This window comes from Canis lupus, chromosome 33 (genome assembly GCF_003254725.2).
Source record: "Canis lupus dingo isolate Sandy chromosome 33, ASM325472v2, whole genome shotgun sequence".
Classification (NCBI taxonomy): Eukaryota; Metazoa; Chordata; class Mammalia; order Carnivora; family Canidae; genus Canis; species Canis lupus.
This window is the reverse complement of record NC_064275.1, coordinates 5,015,123-5,037,626: the sequence shown is the minus strand read 5'-3', so window position 1 is coordinate 5,037,626 and position 22,504 is coordinate 5,015,123. Positions and strand designations below refer to the sequence as shown.

At 39.6% G+C, this 22,504-nt stretch overlaps 1 protein-coding gene across 2 annotated transcripts in view; it reads right to left on the bottom strand.

Moving 5' to 3' along the window:
* CRYBG3 (crystallin beta-gamma domain containing 3) overlaps positions 1–22,504 on the bottom strand; it is a 102,009-nt gene that overhangs the window by 69,552 nt on the left and 9,953 nt on the right. For both annotated transcript variants that reach the window (XM_025417277.3, XM_049105407.1), the window contains exons 2-3: positions 16,917–16,983; positions 1,220–1,650 (exon numbers count right to left, since the gene is read on the bottom strand). In XM_025417277.3, the coding sequence (XP_025273062.3) occupies positions 1,220–1,650; positions 16,917–16,983 (498 nt within the window). The remainder of the gene's footprint in view (positions 1–1,219; positions 1,651–16,916; positions 16,984–22,504) is intronic.

Here is a 22,504-nt window from a genome sequence, read left to right as displayed (position 1 = left end):
TGGTTTTAATATAACAAGTTAAGGATCTAGCTTTTATTTTTTTCTCCAATTTCCTAAAGTCCTCCTTTCTATAATATGGGGGTGGGGGGAGTATGTAAAAATGCCATCACATTCAAGGGTTCAAATCACATATACACCAAAGTCTACCTCAGGACAATCCATTCTTTCCACTTAAGTGTTTAGTAAATATTATATCAGTATGACACTATTTCAAATTTGCAGCTTTATCAGTATGCTGACATCTGGTAGGGCAAGCCCTACCACATCAGTCTTGATGGGCAAACTCAAATCTGGGTCTCAGTTTCTGACAACTGCTAAGTGGGGTCTGTATCTACTTCTGGAGCTTGCTATGAGGAGGAATTAGCTCAAATATGCACATGAAGACACTCTGAAACTATAAAGAACTACACAGCTCTATGCTATCATCTACATCTGACTCTATAATTATTCATGACCTCTTCAAATAATACAATTCACAGGCAGAAGTTAAATTAAAATCAATAAAATAGATCCTTATTAGTTATGAATGAATACTTCTGTGTTACACAAAATGGCTAATGGATTAAACATTGTCACATACATTTTCTGGGTAGAAAATAAGTCCTAGCCCATTTGAGTAAAAGAAAAGCAAGTTGGTGCCTGTTTGTTAGCCAAGGAAAGAAAAAAAGAGATGGTGAAATAATCTTCACACCTGCGCAAGATTTCAGTTTCTCAAAGCTGTGGAAATGGATCACAAGGCCAGTTTTACAAGTAGAGTCAATTTAACTTCTTAACCCCTTTAATTTCATTCCACAAAGAAAAAATATTAATAGAATGTGAATACAAACCTTAAAACCATTTTTGTTCCCCAAGTGCAGATTCTGAACTCACCGCCTGCCCTAATACAGGAAGAACTCAGACAACAGAGAACACTCTCATTCAAGGAAGTCTTAAATTACATATAAATCTTATACTATAACAAAGTTGGCACCTAAAAGGTATCAGTACTGACCCTTAAAATATCTCAAAAGGCCCTAGATTATATATATGATCCACTGAATCATATATATATATATATATATATATATATATATATATATATATATTTTTTTTTTTTTACCTAGTAGCAAGGACAATACAGAATGCTTTTTCTAATCCTCTTCATTAATAAGAGCAGAACTAAGGCTTAAGAGCTAGATCCAAAAGCTCACTCTTTTGGCTAAGTAAACTGTAAACTTACTTTAGTAAATCACTGGTTTCCTGTTCACTGTCTTGTGTTGTATCCAAAGAAAAGGCATCTGAGGGTTCAGCTGAGTTGGACTCTGGTTCTTCTGTTGCAAGCACCTGGGTTCCCACGGAGCCATGGAGAATCTCCCTTTCCCTTCTGACCCCTTCCTCAGGATGGTCACTGGGATTCTGTGAATCTTTCTCGGTTTTGTCATGGTCATCTTTGAAAGAAGATTGCTTGGCATCACTAAGAGATGATTTTCCTGAGATATTGAATAAGTTACCAAGAAACTGAAAAAAGCTTTCTTTTGGCTGTTTATCATTTTCTCCTATTTTGCTATCGGAGGTGGAACGGGAAAGGTCATTTGGCTTTTTCAAATCTTCCTGCGTGGGAAGAGTGATCAGCTTCTCAGCATGGTTCCTTTTGTCCTCAGTTTGGGGAATCTGAAATAAAAATAGAGAATAACAAACATTATCATTTAAAAAAATAACACAGACTAAGAACCTGTTCTACGACACACTTTGCACCAGATGCCAGGGATACATCTGTGACTGACTGAGGGTTTTGGACTCCTCAGCCGCTTACGTTCAGCGAAGGACACAGTCAGCACAACTTAAAGCCACAGAGTACACATCACGTAGGGAGAAGTACGGCACCTGTGCCAAGTCAGAACAGGAGTAACTGGTCCAGGTTTGGTGGCAGTGACAGCACAGGAGGTAGTTCAGAGGAGGATTCCTAGAAGTGCCCCTGGAAGGAGACCTAACCCATGACTATGTGACGCTTGTACACCCACTCCTTCCCCGAGCTCTCTTCCCTCCTCCTCCCCTGCTCTGTTTAGTGATGTGTCAGCTTCTAAGAAGTTAAAGATGAACGAAGGTGAGGGTACAAAATGAGAAGAGTACCAGCAGCCCTGGCAATTCCTGCAGATGTTAAAAACACTTGCATGGGCGTGTTTTACCTGCTCATAATGAGGCTACTGGTAAAGCAAACTCAGTCACGTGTACTCTGGGAGGAAAAGACTGAGCTGCGGGATCCGAGCACTTGCTGCCATTCCCTGTCACACTTCCCTGATGCTTCGTTAGCTTGACGCCCGTGTGCCCACCCAGCCTGCCTGCTCAACACACCTGCTCACCCACTTGCAGAAGGAATGCCTGCTGCACAGTGTCTGTCAGAGGTCATGCTCACTGGTCCTTATAAAAGGAAAGCTCCAGTGTGACTCAGAAAAATCAGGACAGCAAGGGAGAACCACCTCGGGTGCTGTCAGTTCACAGGCTGACGTTCTATAAGAGGCTGACCCTCCAGCAGCCAGGAGCATCATACTCTTAATGTTGTTTACCTCATTCCACATTTTGATCCAAATTCAAAATCATTTAATGAAGTATGTTCCACTAGCCACTAATACAATTAAGCGTAGGAAAGCCTGAGAACAGGTGCAGAACCTATTAGCCCGGGAAATTAATTTCAAGCAAACAACACTTTAAGCTTGTTCCCACCTTCGGAGGCAGAGGGCATTTTTGAGGAAACACACAGCATTTTCCTATGTGTCAGGAGCTTCATAAAACGTGTGAGTCTCTACATTTAGATCATCACCAACCTTCAAGGCCAAAGTCTCATCTTTCACTGGTTTCAACTGCAACTTGCTCCCACTCGTCCTCACCTCATCCCTCCAACCTTGCGCTCATTATGGGAGAATGTGCGATAAATCAGCTGTGTCCTCTCCTCATATAAAGGGCTGCTCACTTTGGCAACAGAAATGCTAGTTGACATTTTGAAAATGCTTATGTGTATGAAGATACACATTTGTTGTCCTTTGACTATGCATTAATTTGTTTCAATTATCACCCACAATATTTCTCCCTGAGTCAAAATGAACTAAGACTATAACATGAACAGAACAGTGATTTTTTTTTTTTATTTATGATAGTCACATACAGATAGAGAGAGAGAGGCAGAGACACAGGCAGAGGGAGAAGCAGGCTCCATGCACCGGGAGCCCGACGTGGGATTCGATCCCGGGTCTCCAGGATCGCGCCCTGGGCCAAAGGCAGGCGCCAAACCACTGCGCCACCCAGGGATCCCATGATTTTTTTTTTCTAATAGAATAACTGGTCTTCCTGGGTAGCTATCTAAAGGAAGTAAACTCCAGGCTATTCATTAGAATATCATAAATATTCTTAAAATGGTTCAAAGATTCACAAGAGTCATAAAATTGGGTCAATGGTTTAAAAAAAGGTGAGGGAAATTAACAACTTAATTAACAGAGATAACACTTGTTGACACTGATAAAAATCTCAAGATGATTTCTGTCAAAATACTATTTCACTGCCTCAACTATCAATTATTTTTTACTTGACAGTTCCTTCCAAAATACAATAAACTGATTTCTAAACAAAAAAAGATATTTTCTCAACAAGTAAAAAAACACTTCATGTTTTTATTTTATAAAAAGATTTTATTTATGTATTTATTTGAGAGAAAGGGGAGTGAGCAAGCAGGGAAGGAGCAGAGGAAGACAAGCAGGGCTCAGTCTCACAATCCTGAGATCATGACTAGAGCCGAAATCAAGAGTTAGAGGCTTAACCGACTAAGCCACCAAGGTGCCCCTACATTTAACCTTTTTAGAATTATACATATGATTTTTTAAAAAATCACTTGTTTTTCCTTCCCCTCAATTTTCAGTTTCTTTGCTATTCTAGAATCTCTGTATCTTTAGCTTACTGAAGAGCGTTCTTTTGTCCTTAGATCACTGCTTAATTTTTCCCTAATAATCTTGTGAGACATTTGTATCAGTGAAATACCCTCAACAAGAAAAAAAAAAAAAAAAAAAAGCATCTAAATCCAGGAACAAAAACTAACAGAAAAGAACACTGCTAGTTGAAGTAAACACAATAAATTCTGTATTTATATAATTAAAATTTTAAGTCTGATCTAAAACAGCTGCTCTTTCCCCTCAGCCTAAACAACAATAAAAGTCAGCCTGCCACAAGCGAGGGCCAATGCTGCCTGCCAGCAGGACTGCCTGCCAATGTTCCAATGAGTAGAATGAAAGCAGTCAGGACTCAAGCAAACAAAACATCAATTCCAGTTGCTCTCAAAGATGTTGGTATTCTACATATAACAACAAAGGCTACTGATGAAGGCATATGTAACTGGGGAATTTGAAATTTTTTCCCTTCTCACTCAATTTGCTATAAGGTAATGCCCTCAGGTCAATTCCATCCATTTATCTACACTTTGCTATGTGTCTACTCAGGGACACCGATTAGTAAGACACAGTTTCAGCTTCAAGGAGCTTACTTACAGTCTAGCAAAATACTCATGGCTGTATCACTCCGTGGAGCCTTAGAAGTGAATCCACCGCACAGAGGAGCTAACACTTGAGCTTGCTCCTGAAGGGTGAGAAGAACATCCTAGACACACAGTGTAATACATGCAAAAACACAGAATTATGAGCTCTGTTCATCATGGCAGAGGTGTGGCTGAAGAGGACTGTGGTACAGAGAATAAAGAATGAGGTGGGTAAAATGACTTCACAGAAGCAGAGGTTGAGGGGATAATAAAGTTATAGATAATGAAGTTTCCTAAGCTGGGCAACTATTTAAGTAAAAAATGGATATGGAAAATAGGAGAGGTGAGATCAGGGCCTCTGTGGGGAGGGGAGGAGGTAAGGCAACAAATTACTCAGATGTCAAACATGTTAAATTTTTGGTCCCCTGCTGATGTACAAAAAGAGATGTCTGGAAGGCAGAAGCACAGTTTAAAGATGCAATCTGGTCAGACACAGTGTATGCAGGACCAACAAAAGAGCCCTAGGGGAAAAAAAAAAAAGATTAAAAAGACATGAAGAAATCTGTGAGAGACGGAGAACACAAAAACCAGACCAGGTCATCCCTCCAGAATACTGGTCTCCAAAGGCAAAGAACAAAGAGTATTTCCAAAAGCAAATGGGGAGCAAATGCCAAACGCCATTGTAAGGTCTAGAAAGAGGACTATCCTCCCCCACTGTTTTTCAAAAACATCAGGCATCTTGGGAATTGTGCATCTACTCTTCTCTCTGTTTAGAATTTTCTTCTGCCACAGAGCTCCACGACTCACTCCCCCTCACCTCCTTCAGACCTTTACTTGCAAGTCATCTCTTCATTGAAGGCTTCCCCAGTCACTCTAAAACTGTCAATTCCTCCACTGTGAAAGTGCCAATATCCTCTCTCTACCTTATTTTTCTCCTTTGTACTTGGCAGTATAAAACACATGCACACATACACACATTATTTAATATCTGTTTCTTCCTCTAGAAAGTAAAAGCCTAAGTGCAGGGATTTTGGTCTATTCAGTGCCATATCTCTAGCACTTTGAAATGTACCGGACAGTAAGAGGTGCTCTAATAGTTGCTGGATTAGTAAACGAGGAATGAGGACTACACAGAAGCCCTAGGAATACAGGAGAAATAGTCTAAAGAGCTCAGGAATTTGTGAGTATAGCTCCAAACTCAAGGGGTCAAACTGTGAGTAGGAACCGTCGGTAGGTAAATAGAAGGGAACATGTTGAGAAATTTTTTAACCTTAAAAAAAAAAAAAGGAAAGAAAGACAGAATAGGACAGTTTAAGGTGTAAGATAGAATAAATGGCTTTTTGTTCTTGTATTGTGGATCAGCTCTACACAGACTGGAAAGAGTAACTGCTGTATAAAAGAGAAGGATGACAAGTCCCAGAATGAAAGGATAAAGTGAGATAAAGAGACCAGTAGAGTCTCTAATACTTCTAATAATAAAGGGACCGTATTAGCCTTCAAGAGGCATAAGGACGTGTCCTCTTCCAAGTAAAAAGGTAAGGAAGTGGGTGAGGCCTGAGCAATTCTGTAAATGGAGAAGACGAAGAGCAAGGTCCAACAAGTGGCTCTGACCCAGTACAGTGAGAGGAGAGATGACAAGCCAAAGGAGGGACATAGAAAGGACTTGGAATAGGGTCTCTGGGGGATGCAACAGTAGGCTGAAAAGGGCATACCAGTAGTAAGCTTGAAAGCATTCAATCATTCAGTAAATAACGAACAGCAAGGTACCATTCCAGGTGTTTAGATGCGACAGAATGGATGTATAAATAAATATATATATACATACATACACACACCAAGATGCCTGCTTTCACAGAGCCCACATTCTAATGATGTAAGAATTTCTTTGCAGGACAAACCGGTATTAGTTTGTCACCTCCTTGAGTAGCCTGTGGCAGGTGCTGTGCCAACGTGGTAACTGGCACAGGGAATAAAGTCAAAAAGGTCACAGGATAAAGACTGTCACCAAAGAGGCCACTGAGTGAAAAATAATGAAGAGCCAGGTGACTCTTCTCTTACTGTCTCAAGCACCTGGCTCGGTCATGCCTTCCTGCCTCAGACTCTGCCTTCACTGCGCATAGAGAGGATAATCCTGGAGTCCCAGGTCCTTAACACCCTTGACTCTGGTGACGACCTCTTCGACTCCTCTTGCCTCTTTTCATTAACTCCAACCCTTGTTAGTCACCCAGAACTGTGTCACCTCTGAAACCCAACCTCAGGCATTCCCCAGTGTTCACACCCTCCCATCCTTCCAGCTGTCTTACCCCACCGTCCCAGGAATACCCCTACACTGCTTCTCCTGCCTCATCACAGCTGCTGTCTTCTCTTACACTGGCGTTCTCGGTTCCCATGAAGCTTCCGATCTGGCTGGCCATCACATGTAACCAATAACCTCAAAGTCTCTGTTTTATTTCTTGGTCATCCCAGCTCAGAAAAACTGCAGTTTTGTCTTTTCTGAGTGAGGTTTGCTTTAAAACGCCACAAACATATGCCATACTATGCAGATTTGGGTTCCCAATAATTCACAATTTACAGCCCCAGCTGAAAAACTGTCTGCAATTTTTCCTCATTTTCCACAGCAGCTACTTTACCCTTCCCACCCGTACTCCACAACCCCAGCTCTTGCTGAGGTTCCTACTGTCTATTTCAGGTGGATGTTCCCTTACAGCTGTGACGTCAGCAGCATCAGCACACTTTCTTCACTCACTGACATGTTCACCATGAAGGAAGGACCTCTTCCCACAAGGCCAATACCTCCACAGGGGCACCAGTGCAGAGTCCCTCATATCTCCTCTCCTTCATATCTCCTCGGGAACCACAGCTCCTCACATGCCCCTTCTGGAAGCCCACCATTCACTCATAAATGCACAAGGATAGCCCTCTCTTTCCTACCAATCACCTCAAAAAAAGGGTTCCCAACCCTCACCATCTTCTCTTTCCTCCCAATCACTCCCTAAGCGCTTACAATCTGGCGTCCTCCGTAGCTGTGTGGACCACAGTCTCTAAGAAACAGTGCCCCACTTGCTAATTAAAACATACTTCTTACACGGTGCAACTACAGAAGGTGAGACTGAATTTCTTCCTGATGACCAACCTTCCTTTTGCTTCCGTAACATTACTCTGAGATTTTCCTTCTTCCTCTCTCAACACTTTCTCCATCTTCTCCAAATTTAAATCATTTTAGCCACTCCTTTCAGAACATATTTTTCCAATATCTACCTGGGCCTGCTTTATCTTCAGGCTCTTTTTATAAGGTTTCATTTCCCACAGATTCATCTGATGATTCACAGATTTTTATTTGCAGCTCAGACCATATGTTCAGCTATCAATCAGGCATCCATATCCACCTGAATACTTCACTGTAATCTCAAGTTCAATGGTTCCAAAATGGAATGTGACTATTCTTTCATTTTGTCTCCATTCCTTCATTTTCCACAAATCTTAACATTTCCACTTGTTAAAAAATCAGACACAACATCAGGACACCATGCCCTGCCCCCTTGAATACCACCAGCAGTGGCTTACCCTGTTTACTTGCTTGCACCGATCCCCAGTCCATTCTCTAGACAAAACTTGAGCAAACTTTTAGAATTCAAATCTGATCATCCTTAAAGGCCTTTAATCTCTATCTCTGCACTGCTGTCAGGATAAATCCAAACTCTCAAGCATGGAATTCAAGGTGTTGGTGGGTCTAGCCCCCCAATGTCTTTCTCTGATTTCATCTATTGCCACTCACAATGCTTGCAAATACCTAACGTCACCATATTCCTCCTCATTCATTCTCTCCCCATCTCTCTTCTCCCCTCCCTCTTCCTAAAGAATGTCTTTGCAGTAATGCTATTCCCACTGCTGAGACCACTTCTTTCTTATCGTCTTTGGAAAATTTCTATTACGACCAAGGCTTTTCAGAATGGAAATCGCTTATGTCTATGTTCTTCCAATAAACATTCCTTAACATTCTGTTTTCCCTGTCACCACAAGGTATAAAGGCAAACAATTTTATATACTTTCATTGTGAATAGGATGATCACCTCAATTATTAACAGGTGCTAAAATCTGGCACTCAAACTAAAACCAGCTGCTTGAGTATTCTAGTTAGTTTTCTAAGACATGTGGTTGTAACACATTACTTGGAAAATTTGTCAGTATTTGAAATTCTACCACCAATAGTTGAAATTTCCTCAATTTTGAGGAAAATAATTATTATCAGGTTATTATTGTATATTGAGTAAGTTACAGCTTAAGTGGTGCTAAATTTTAAATCATCGTCATTATTTACCTTCATCATAATGGATTTAATTTGTGGTGGGATACTTGATTATTTCCATATAAATTATTGATACATATTTGCATGAACAAAATTTTTCAATAAATGGATTTTACAACCAATGGTAAGGTGCAAAGATGAGTGATTTTTACCCCAAATGTTAGAGTGATTTTGCTTGAAAGACAACATTACATTTTTATCACAGCATTATTTTTCCACTAAAAAATTAGAATAGGCCAGCAGGTTGGCCATCAACTATTTTGCACTAAGTTGGTCACAAATTACCTGCAACTTTTATGTCATGACTCATCAGTGCTGAAATGTCACAAATAATTTGCTACTAAAATTAGTTCAAAAGTTGAAATTTCACTTTTTAAAATGCTCTAGAATGGCATCAAGGTTTTAGCTGAGATGCTAACTTTCAGTGTTTCATTTCCATGTAACTTCTGAGAAGTGGATGTGGTTATATATGGTGTACCAAATAAGTGCCCTTACCATAAGTGACCCAAGACAGGCAGCTATCATGTGTGTCAGAGAAAAGACATAGGAGTAAAAACTGTTATCTAAATAAGAGAAGTCTGAGCTATAGAGTAGCAATCGGTATGGACTTGAAGTAAGGGCTGTTGCTGGTCCCTGGCACAATGGGGATTGGAGACAAAATGATAGAATCATTTTCAGACATCAAGATTTGGTAATTGGTGGCACTTGCAGCAGGAAAGGAAATGCAGAGAATAAAATAGACTGAGTTCAACTGAGAGTGTGTCAAATCTTATACCCAGCAACATTGGCAGGAAAGGTGCATCAGAGAATTGGCTCTATTACCCTGAAGCTCTGCAGAACATGCTGGAGGGACAGGTGTGAGCTTTGTCACAGGCTAAGACGGAGATAGAAATCAAACCAACTAGGGCAAGTATGTAGGTACAGAATTAAAAAGGAACAAAATGACATAAGATAGGGGAAAAGTCACTCCTTTCTGTTACAGTATAAAGAGTTCTCCAATGAACACACTGGGCCAGAATAATAAATGTTTTTATTCCTGAAAGCCTTTTTGGACCCCCCCCCTAATGTTCTTGAATCAAAATCTGGCACCCATAAAGGTAATGTACTCACAAAAACTTAGAGTTATGGACATAATCTTTCATAGTCGGTTTCCATTTTGATAAAGTACTCCACCATACCACAAAGTAGGACCACTATAGGTCCACGATAAAATGGAGCTGCTGCAAATCAAACCAGGTACCTTGCAACACATTCAACACCCAGGAACTCTAAGATATCAAGGCCTCAGACCAGTAGCAGCCATACTGACGGGCTTTAGTCGTACCAATTCCTTTGGTCATGTGGACCAGAGTGATACAGTGCAATCTCTACTTCAGGCACCCTGACACCACTCAGTCTTTACAGAAGCAATCAAGGAGTGAGAATTTTCAACTTCTAGCTAAATCTCTCTCAGAGAGAGAGAGAGAGAGAGAGAGAGACTGTTATATATAACAGATATATATATATATCTACATGTATGCCTTCTTTTCAAATGTGATAAAGAATCAATGTTTCTAGTGGCTGTTTCTATACTATTCACCCAGAAAAAAATCAGCACCAGCCTCAAACGAAGAGTTATTTCTGAGTTTTGCCAGACTTTATATGGTAAAGGAGGCAGCTCTTTCCCTAAGTACCTATTTTGTGTCTGGCATCGTGTAGTGCTATATGTGTTATCTCAGTTAATTCAAAAACACTTCCATGAAACAGGATTTGAACACCCCCCATCCCATATATATCAGCAAACCAAAGCTCAAAGAGGTTGAATAAATTTTCCAAGATTACAAACTACCACATGGAAAGCTGGGATTTAAGCCCAGATTTGTCTGATTCCAAAGACTGTTCTTTCCATCACTGCATATGTAGTTTTAAAACTTTGCCAAGGGGGCTGGGCCCATAGTTGGCAGACGCAGAGAAATAGTGGCACTATGAGACACAACTCATTTCCATCATCAACATTCCCATCAATTAAAACTTTGCTTTGATCTATTTATACATGGGTTCCAAATGCAATTACAGTTGAAATTTTTAAAAAGAAATGAACTGTATTTGAAAAAGAAAAATTTGAAAATCTTCATGTTAAATTGATGTCAAATTGCTGTGATTATCTGTGTCAATGAGAAAAAAAGGATAGTAAGAATTTACTAATGCTGTAATTTATTTAAAAATTAGTTCAGTAATCAATTTTCCCCTAACCTAACCAAAAAAAACATTTAATGCATTTAAATTTGACCCTCATCTCACTTTTGGCCAAGGAAAAGTTGAAAAAGACCAATAAGGAAAGTAGAGTTACCAAAATATGAACACATGCATTCATCTTACTAAACAGCACTGTACATTCAATATAGGATTAAAAAACAATGAGTGACTATTTTTCTTCAGTAAGATATTCTTGAGCTGCAATTTTTCCATCTTTACCTATTGATAAACAGTAGTTAAAAAAAATGTGGGTCTTTGATGTAAATGATTTAATTTTAATATTAAAAGTGTTATAAATAAAAGTAATATGCACTAGATTGATACTCCTTGATTTTTATTTAAAATTTTTTATTTATTTATGATAGTCACACAGAGAGAGAGAGAGAGGCAGAGACATAGGCAGAGGGAGAAGCAGTCTCCATGCACCGGGAGCCTGATGTGGGATTCGATCCCGGGTTTCCAGGATCGTGCCCTGGGCCAAAGGCAGGCGCCAAACTGCTGCGCCACCCAGGGATCCCAATACTCCTTGATTATTCATAGGAACATCATAGGCATCTATCAACCACTGCCTCTTGAAAACCACTCCAGAACCTTCACCAAAGTGGTAGGTTAGTTTTAAGCAACAATTATAAAATGGTACAAAAGTTAAATTTTACATAAAGCAAATGTCAAGCTACTGAGAACAAGCCTAATAGTCATCAATTTATTTAGGCCTGGGTTGGAAAATCCATAATCTATGGTTCAGGTTTAATTCATTTTATTTAGCTCATGACTCATTTCTGGAAATAGACTTACTGCCATAGCTCTTTTAATTTTTTTTAAACAGGATTTCTCTTTGGTCAATTTAGTTTATGAATATATCTTATAAATTAAGTTCATAAATAGAAGCATTATACAGAACTGCATCTGAATTCTCGTCTCCTCTCACTAGCAATGTGGGTTTTGTTAAGTGACAATCTCTGAGATTCACCCTCTTCAACTACAAAAAGAGGTAAAATTTTTGATTAACATTGTCAATGAGCCATACATACTGATTGCTTCTCTTGTACAAAACATTCTAAACGATGCTAAAGGAAGTATTTCAGTTATAAATACAAAGGGAGGAAGAGAGTAAATACAAGCAGATAAGAGATTTCAAAAAAAAAAAAAAAAAAAAACCAAAAAGAACAGAAAGGCAAAGGTAGATGTAGGCAGAGTAACTGACCACAGGAAGCTTTTACCCAAGTGTCTGCAAGGAACTCTGATCATGAAGGAAACAATCTATTCCATGGACAACCCAAAAAAGCTCAGGTTTTAAAAACACTAGGTACCACTTAGGACAGTGTGAGTCACAGGATTAAAAAGTAAAGAGTTTGGCTGAAAAAAATCTCCAGATGGCATACCTGAGCCCAGGGCTCTTCCCTGTCCCAAGCAGTTAAACGATCCTCCCTACCTGCTACCACCTCCACATCCCAACCAAACAAATATAGATAGAGAAGACATCTCTGAAGATGTTGAGACTTTTGGGCAGACTGAATCTGAGGTATCAAAGGCCATGCATACAGAAATGTCTAGAACCCCGACAATCAAGCTTAGAGTCCAGGAGGGATGTCAAATAGAAATCTGAGAGCGGAAGAACGAAGCAATAAGACTGAAAGCTATTACGCTTTGGAAGACTGACATTGAGGAGGTCTGAGGACTTTGAGAAACACCTATATGGAAAGCAGTTCAGCCAGAAAGTGAGAAGAAAACAGAAGGTAACGGCACAGGTAGGAATTGAAATGAAACAGTATTAATGGAAGCAAAGATTAAAAAGAAAATCTTTGGAAGACAAGATCTGGAAAATCATGCCTCAACTGGTTAAATAAAATAAGAACTAAGAAAAGACTACTTACTGACTGACGGTGGTCAGCAACAGATCACTGGTTTCATGCAATGACTTTCACTCATTTAACTACTTACTGAGTACTTACGACATGTGTACCAGCCACAGTACTAAGTTTTCCATGAATGAGGGAGTAGAGAAGAGAAAGGAGTCAATGAGAAAGGATTAAGAATTAAATAGTGATTGAAACAGACTTTCATAAGAAATGTTGGGGTAAAAACTGGGAGCAACGTGAAATGATCATTTGAAAGGAAACCAGACCCACCAAAGGGAAAAAACAACTGTATTTTGTTTATCTTTTAGAGTAGGAGAAAGAGGAAGAAGGGAGGGGCAGAGGGAGAGAAAGAATCTTAAGCAGGCTCCATATCCAGCATGGAGCCTGATGTGGAGCTCAATCTCACAACCCTGAAACCATGACCTGAGCCAAAATCAAGAGTTGGATGCTTAGCAGACTGAGTGACCCAGGCGCCCCCAAAGCAACTGTGTTTCAGAAAAGAAATAGAAGACAGTGATGATGGAGGGATGGACAATCAAGGCAAGGTCCAAGAGAAGGCAGTAAGTAAGAGACCAAAACCAGACCAAAACCAACAGCAGGGAGGCTTTAGGAGTTTATCCTTGGAAGGTAACAATTCCTGAAAATTCCTCTGAAGTAGCAGATGGCAGCAGGGAATTAGAACACATCTTCCCACTCTTTTATTTATTTATTATTTTTTTCCATTCTTTCAATTATAGCATATGTGAATGTAGCAGGACTAAGTATACAAGGCTACAAGACTAGATTGTAGACCCCACAGAAAAACAAAGGTAGACTATAGACTAAATATTTGAAAGTTTTGCCAGCCGGATATAAATACCTAATTCATATACAAGAGATTTAAATTGGGATGATAAATTCTAGCATTAGAAATGGCTATCAACGTTAGCAAAACAGCAAATGTTGTATAGCATGTAAGTGATAACTAAGAATATATAAAAAATAAAATAGAGCTTCTATAGTCTTTAGTTGTTTGAAAAATACCATTAATTTTGTAGCTTAAACCTACAACCAAACAACTGTCAACATCTTGATTTGGCATCTCAAAGTCAAATACAAAAAGAAATGTATAAGAACATCTATTGCTCATAAATCTGTTATGTTTCAGACTCAACAGGAAAAATGCCGTGTATTTTTTATTATCACAGAGGGCATTATCATAAAATTCAGATTAACAAGATGGAAGCATGGTAACAAATGTCACATTACATTTGCTTGAGTGCTGTGTCAGAAAACTATTCATTAGAAAGAAAATAAATGCATATTATTTATTCTACTTGCTAATGAAATACTTAAATTGAGACTATTTAAAAGAACAAGACCATAAATATTGTTCTAACCGATTTCCCTCCCCACAAGTATGGTGCTGACTATTGGTGTTATTAAACTATATATTTCTGATGTCTGGCAGTAGTATATCTAAACCATTGGGCCTGTGTGGCTAGGCTGAAGGAATCTTACTGGTAGTTTCTGGATGGTAAACCCAACAGTTACAAGGGCCAAAATGCTCAGGCCACTGCGGTGAGAGTGCTGTGGTACCCTATTATGAGCTAACTGTACTGTCTAGTCCAATGGGCCTCAGATCATAAGAGAAAGAGTCTCATGACTATGAGCCATATTTAATATTTACGTGGGGACCCAGATCCCAAATTGGAATTTTCCTGGGCACTCAAGCCAAGATATTAAGAATGGATGGAAAATACTGTAATCACAGAGGCCCAGCCACAATAACTGCCCAACATGTCTATTTACTGCACCTACAGAGGTGTGACTTTCTGGAACAAATCTTTGCAGGTACAAAGTTGGACGACAGCACAGGCCAAAGTTGAAGGCTTTTTTTTTTTCATTGTTTTAGTGAGATTGTAGCTGAAGTAGTGCAGTATCAATTACAGGCTGAGTGGGGAGACAACTAGAGCCTGAGAGAGGGGAAGGCAGCAAAGAGAGCAGCAGTGTTTAGAGAAAGTCAAGACTGGTATGGAGGCAATAGGGATTAAGAGATGGAGTGTCAGGAGTTATCAGCCAAAGAAACCTCGAAGTTGGGAGAGCTCAAAAGAAAATATTTCCTGTAAAACAACTTGAGGGCAAGGCTGCATGCATATACACCATTAGAAGTAAAACTCTTGAAGTGAGGCAACTCAAGACATGCAAAAAGTATAGGAGGAGAAGAAAGTTACAGAGCTCATGCCATGGTAAACCAGCAGGCTGGCCAACAGTTGGATCAATTGGTAGGAAAAGAGTAGGCAGATAGGTTACAAAACCTGAAAACAGTATTTTCTTTTTTCTTTTTTTTTTTTTTTTTAAGATTTACTTCTGAGAAAGAATGCATTAGGGGAGGGCAGAGAGAGAGAGAGAGAAGCAGATTCCCTGCTGAGCAGGACACAGGACACAGGGCTTGATCCCAAGACCCGGAGATCATGACCTGAGCTGAACTAAGGCAGATGCTTAATCAAGTGAATGGTCCAGATGCCCCCGAAAGCAGGATTTAATATCCAAACTCACAATGGAATGAAGACAGATACGGAGAACAATGTGATCCTGATTTTTTTTTTCTATCAATAAAGGTAAAAAAAAAAAAAATCAGACCCTATTTTTCTCTCAAAAATATACTTATATTGTTTATTATTATAGAGGAAGAATGAAAACAGCTTTATCTTGACCATATCTAATGCCTTTGAACCCTACATAACGTTTAAAAGCTCCCTATCACTGATGAAGAATTCAGCGGACTTTATGCTCCTTCCACTGACCAAGCTAATTTACTCTGAAATTCATGGAAAGCATAAGCATTCTCCTTTACAGACTGTCACAAATCACGTAAAAAGAAAATTGCTGTGACAAAACTCCATGCCTGGACAGCTACAAAAAACCTGATCACATACATACCTGTCATCTAACAAAATACCCAGTTTCTAGAAAATTACTTATGAATAAAAAGAAATGCTACAAGGTTAAGTGATTTTCAAGGATTTTTTTTTAAAGATTTATTTATTTTAGAGGGAAAGAGAGAAAGCAAGTGAGGGGAGGGGAAGGGGGAGGGGGAGGGAGAGGGAGAGAGAGAGAGAGAGAGAGAGAGAGAGAATATCCTCAAGCAGACTCCCTACTGAGCAGGGAGCTGAACATGGGCTTGACTTCATGACCCTGAGATCATGACCTAAGCCAAAATCAAGAGTCAGGGATCCCTGGGTGGCGCAGTGGTTTAGCGTCTGCCTTTGGCCCAGGGCGTGATCCTGAAGACCCGGGATCAAATCCCACGTCGGGCTCCCGGTGCATGGAGCCTGCTTCTCCCTCTGCCTGTGTCTCTGCCTCTCTTTCTCTCTCTCACTGTGTGCCTATCATAAATAAATAAAATAAAAAAAAAAAAACAAAAAACAAAAACAAAAAACAAAATCAAGAGTCAGATGCTCAACTGACCGAGCTAGAGGCAGCCTGATTTTCAAGGATGTTTAACCACACTTCTCAGTAACTACCTAGGGAGGTATGTAGCTTATACACTTTTCATGCTTGTCCTGCAGAAGCAAAGAAAGCTGGTTCATATGTGAACTGACCAAAAACATCTACCACATACTGAAGATGTAAAAACATGTTATTAACTTCTACCCACCAAAAGCACTATTAAATGTCAGCAGCATTTGAGAAAACAACATAAATCAAAGAACATCCTAGGAAAAAGAAACTATGGAGGTCAGGCAATCCAATTCACAGATTAGAAAACTAAGGACAAAGCCATTCAGTGCCTCAGCTGAAAGCCCCACAATTGGTTAATGGCAAAGCCAGGGTAAGAACACCACTCTACAACTCTGCTCAGGGCCCTCCCCCTCACTCCACTCCATCCAAATACTATGTTCAACAGAGCTGGGCTGGATTTCCACATAAATAATACAGTGCTCTTTTGGAAATGTAAAATGAGATGACAAATCTAAAAGGAGGAACAGAAATTAAGAGAAACATTTGCTCAATATAAAATATTGATTTAAAACTGTACCTTTACTGCTTCTGATGAAAGTACATTTTCCTTTTTCTGACTTGTGCTCATGGGCTCATTTTCAACACTGAAAAATAAAAACCACAGTTTCTTTGAAATTAAAAGAGAATTACTAGAGTCATAGTTCCTGAGTTTATTTTTTATTTTATTTTTTTTTAGTTCCTGAGTTTAAAGCAAAAATTGAAAGGTCTTTTATGTGCAATGCTCAAAAGATTCATGTACAAAATGTAAAAGAATACATTGATTTGAATCTCTACACTTGAGAACACATTCAAAAATACTCATACAGGCCTCAGAAATTTTCGTGAACCTATCGCACACACTACATCTTATGTTGATAACCAGCATCTCAGTAACGACGCACCTGAACATAGCAGCAACAGTGTGTACCTATCACAATCTTGGAAAGGATTAACACTCTCCAGTTTTATTTATATTAAGGTTTTCTGCAGCCCGGTTTTTTTTTTTTTTTTTTTTTTTTATTGCCCATACTGAGTACTATACGGAATAGAAATATTTCTACTCAGCAAGTCTTTCTACACATATAGGGTAACCTAGTGAATTTTGGGAATAGTTGAATGTAGATGCAGGTTCATCCAGCCCCCAATGTGTCTCAGACGGCAATTTAGGAAGCTGAGTTCCCAAACCGTCACCTCTAATTGTCCTGTCTAGAATACCTTTGCAGATGCCTTAGGAGATGTCATAATAAACTACACTTCCTATTAGGCATGTTAAGATTTCAAATACAAAATTTTTTATTTCCATGTTTATACATTATCTGGTTTTCATACTTTTCTAATGCTAGACGCAGTGAACAGCTCCCCTCTAAAGATGATCGTGACTGTCTGCCAAGCCTCAGGAATCGTGCTGGGCCTTGAGGATGTTAAGAACAAGTAGGTCAGGGTCTTCGTAAAACTCAGTCCAGTAGAGATACACAAGTCCAGACAGATACACAAGCAAAATAATAATGCAGTTTGGTAAAAGTTATAACTGCTAAATGAACACAACGCTAGAGAGCACAAGGGAGCAAGGGAGGGCACTTCTGCCTCCTTAAATAAAGTGTCCACAGCGGAGGTAGGATGGAGGTGGTAACACAGAACACACATTTTCAGGAAGCCATGCTTTGTTCGTGTGTTTTAATAAAGGACTGAAGCACAGCAGGTTGGCTGAGGTAACTCTGCTAGATAGGAGAATGACACCAGAAGTATTGCCTGCCAGACTATGAAGAACCTGCCTGACCCGTTTCAGAACTCAATCTTTGTCCTACTAAGCACTGGGAAGTCCTTAACCAGGGGACAAGCATAAAGCAGGCCGATGACTCTGAGAGTGGGGAAAAACACAGGGAATCATGGTGACTGGCGGTAGAGGGGGTGAAAAAGAGGTGGTCTCAAGAGCTCAGATTAGACAGGACAGGAAGAGAAGACACAATTTGGGCTATTCAGGTCTTCATCCCACAAAGCCCAGTGCAATTATGTAGACTATCCGTGGAACACATGGTAATGACAAAAAGAAAGATCATGAACACGTGGAAAACATAATGGATTAAAATTTCATTAAGTCTCAACTCTGTACAGAAATACACAGAACAAGACACAGTCATACTCCCAAGCCTTTAAATGTCAACAGGAAAGGAACCCAGTAAAGAAGATGAATATGTGAGCTGTGTGCTTCACACATGAAAATTCCATGCTAAAACCAGGGACAGAAATGGAAAATAATATTGTACAATTCAGAACCATAACTAAATACATCTATCTTTCTATAAAATAAGAATGTCTCTAACACTGCTACTTTAAATGTGAGTGGGTTCTCGTCTCCATTTTCTTCCATTTTGGCTTTATTTTTTGTCACAAGTTTGTTTACAATTCTTTTAAATTAAATGTCTAGACTGGTCTATTTAAGCACAATTTTAAAAAGAGACTGGCAAAATATATGTAAAAAGGGCATATTATAAGGATTTGGAGTATAATCAAGGGTAATACTGAGCTTAATGATTTTATAAGTATATTCTCTAACTACAACCAATTTTAAATGACCTACCTAAAAACTAAGCATTCAAGTATTTCTTTCAGTCTACTAATTCTTGTTCAAGATTCTGAACAAGAATCTTGTTCTGAAACTGAAATTCTGCATAAGAGTGTTAACAGCGCATTCTGTAAACTTACTGCCTTAGTGAAATTGGAAATGAAAATGGTAAAAGTTTCCTTTCCAATACAAAATCTGTGTAAATAATGTAGGTTCAGGTTCATGGGATTAACACAGACATTCATAATTTCAAGTAGCTATAATTATATTCACTTTACAAACACAAAATGCCAGAAAAATATAGCTGTACGTCAGCATGAAAGTATTCTGTATTGAGCAAACACCTGAAGAATTTAAAGCTGAAAACAAAATACTTGACACTTCATATAAAACTCTCTAAAACTTAAAACTATGTGTAAGTCTCATGAATCTTACAGCTAAACCAAAATTTCAAAATCTCTTGAGGTCTAAAGTAAACAACACATTTTAAAATCCTGGGTTAGCTATAAAAATTGTTGTTTCAAAAAGCCTTCCCCACCTTTTTTCTAGTTTACTAAGGAAGAGTCCTTAACTGATCTCGGGCACCTCTGATATTGCTCTATTTCAGCTCTTCCTTCCTGTCAAAATGATTGTTAATCTGATATCACATCTTCCAGTTTAAAAATCCCTTTAGGAAATCTCTATCAGCTGATAAATAAAATGAAGAGTCCTTAGGATGCAGTTATTCATGTGGCCCCAGATACACATGTCACATAGAACCAGTTCACATTTTCAGAATATGCCAGTAAATTACTTTCTTCTCCTGTCTGCAACAACCTTCGACACCTTGTCCAACTCTCAATCCTTTACAACTTAGTTCTAGCGTCATCTTTATTTTTGGAGGTTCTTATTGAACCCAGTGACCCCACTCACACGTTTCCGCTTTTCACCATGACGCCAAGCTATCTAACTAGAATTTGAACTCATTAAATTCAGAAATTGATTCATACAGAGCCTAACACTGTTCCTTATGCTCAAGTATTTAATTTAAAAAATGCTATCGATCAGGTTCTCCCATTTGTGATTGCTTACTCAAAAAAGTGTTCCATTGGGAACGATATAATAATACATGCTTTTTTAAAAAAAATAAGTAGTATGCAAGTCTCTTGAAAGAACATAAAGGTATAAAGAGAAGAGTAGGGCTGGGAGCAGAAAAATCACTCAACAGAACCAAAATTATTCTGAGATCATTTAAAAGCAAAACACACACACACACACACAAATATTGAATACACTGGACTTAGATGTCTGCTTACTTAAATAAAATTAACACAAAGGACTCAAAAGGCTTGGAATAGTATTCTTAGACTCTTAAATATATGAGGGAAAGAGAAACATGTTCAAATTCAGATGATTCCAAACCTTATGAAAGTTGACAATCCGTTCTTACTGTTTTTTCACAGCTTAACCCCCCTCCCCTCTTGGACCTGGGAATAGTTCAATAGCAGTATTTTTAGAAAGCACACATCTTGCTCATGGCAAGGGGTGAGGGGCAGGAATCATAACCACACATAGGCTCAAATAAGATTATCTTGCATTTCCAAACAGCCTCATCTTACTTAGCTAACAGAACTCTGGAAATTAATCCTTCAAAACAGCCCACAGAAATTATCAAGGTCAAAGTAACACAGAAATTGCTCATTTTTGAAGCAACTTCTTTAGACCATACCTAAAAACCAGTAATCCAACGTGCAGCCATTAACCATTTACTTTCCAGACAAATGAATACAAACCTCTGGGCCAAGAAAAAAAATGGAGCACATCAACATTCTAGAGTTCAAATAATTTATGTGGAGGAAAACCCCTATCCTGTTAATGTGTCTTATTCTCTAGTTTTTTTAACTAAATTTTAACAAGCTTCCCTAACCCATAGCAAATAAGAAGCAAAAATGGGGCACAAGAACTCACTCAGTCACTCACTCACCAGATAAGTATTGTCCCCTCTGTTTTTAAGATCCTTTTAAGTACCAGGCTCTGTTCCTGGTGCTAGGGGTTGAGCAGTCAACACACCACACAGAATCCTTCCCCTCACTCTTTCAGAATCCCTACCTGGATGCACCACAATCATGGACAATCATATTTATAAAGCAAATTCATGTGCCCAATTGTCAAGGACTCCAGTTAGAAGGGCCCAGGAATGCGCATACTCAATAACTGACTCCCCCTTCCCAGGGCAGTCCTGAAGCAGATGGCTCTCTGACCACATTACTGAGAAACAATGGTCGGGGAGCCTTTCTACGTTCAGCAGAAGCCAACAACTGAAAGTTGTATAGGGAAGAGAATGATCTAGTCCAAGACATCTCCACTTAATATTATTTAAATGTGTTAAGTGTTAATAAAGGGTAGGTAGACAATTACGGAGAGAACTCAGTCACGTAGGACATAACCCATTTTCTGACGCCCATGCCCTGCAGAGCTCCTGGCCCCAGCAAAGAGCTATGGCCCTAACGAGCACACTGAATATCGCGTGTACAGAGTGAGACCAACAAGAGAGTATCCCCTTTCAGCATACAGCACAGCCTGAAGCACAAGGGATGCTGCTGGGCCTCTCCCAGACTCAGTTCCTCCAGAGGCAGGAAGGCAACTTCCTAGTCAACACACACACACACACACACACACACACACACACACACGGAAGCATGCAGACTTGGAGGAGGACAGGGTGGAGACACAGTGAGGGAGGAAGGCTCTCCACTCCTCGCTGCTCCTGGAGCACAGTCTGGGCATTGCCTCCTACTCCGCCTTTTCTCTCACACATCATTCCTGTGGTTGTACCAGAAAAATCTAGAGGTGTTAAAGAACTGAATACAGCTTTCATAACTGTCTTCTGGAGGCTTGCCCACTTCTCTACGGAAGCAGAAGTCTATTACTTCTTGCCATTTTTAGAAAGGAGGCAATGTTTGGTGAAGACATCACTGGCAGTAATTCTGAGCATCTCTAAACACAAAGCCACTTGATAAAACGCAGTCCCCAATTTGGGAACGCCCTATACATGTACACAGTCCCCCGATTCACCGTCCACAGGGACTTTCCATAGGGAAATGAGGATTTCCCTACTCTCCTTCCTCTCCATCCCACTCAGCCTGATGGGGCCTGAAATGATCTTCCCACTCCGATTTTCACTTCCATTGTATGAGGTCGGGTGTGCAATAGAGGAACCCACGGGGCTGAGGACAAAGAAAGAGAGTCAAGGCAAATCTCTTGTTTTCTCCCTGCACCCCTCCCCCCTCCGCGAACATAAAGCTCTCTGGTCCCCTAGTCCCCTACACAGTGGCACCCTCTCCACCACAACTCCATCGGCCTCCTGCCTGGCATGTTGTTCCTTACCTTAGGGCCCACTTGACACCATTCCTCAGGTGAAACTCTAGAAGCAGCCAGAATCAGGCCTTCCTTTGAAATGTGATCAACTCATAGTCCTCCAGGTGTGACTTTACCTATAAGAACTAAATGAACAAATAATGTGGAACAAGAAGGGGTCTTTTACCTATCTACACCCTTTCCTCTTGTCATTAGTAAGCAAAATG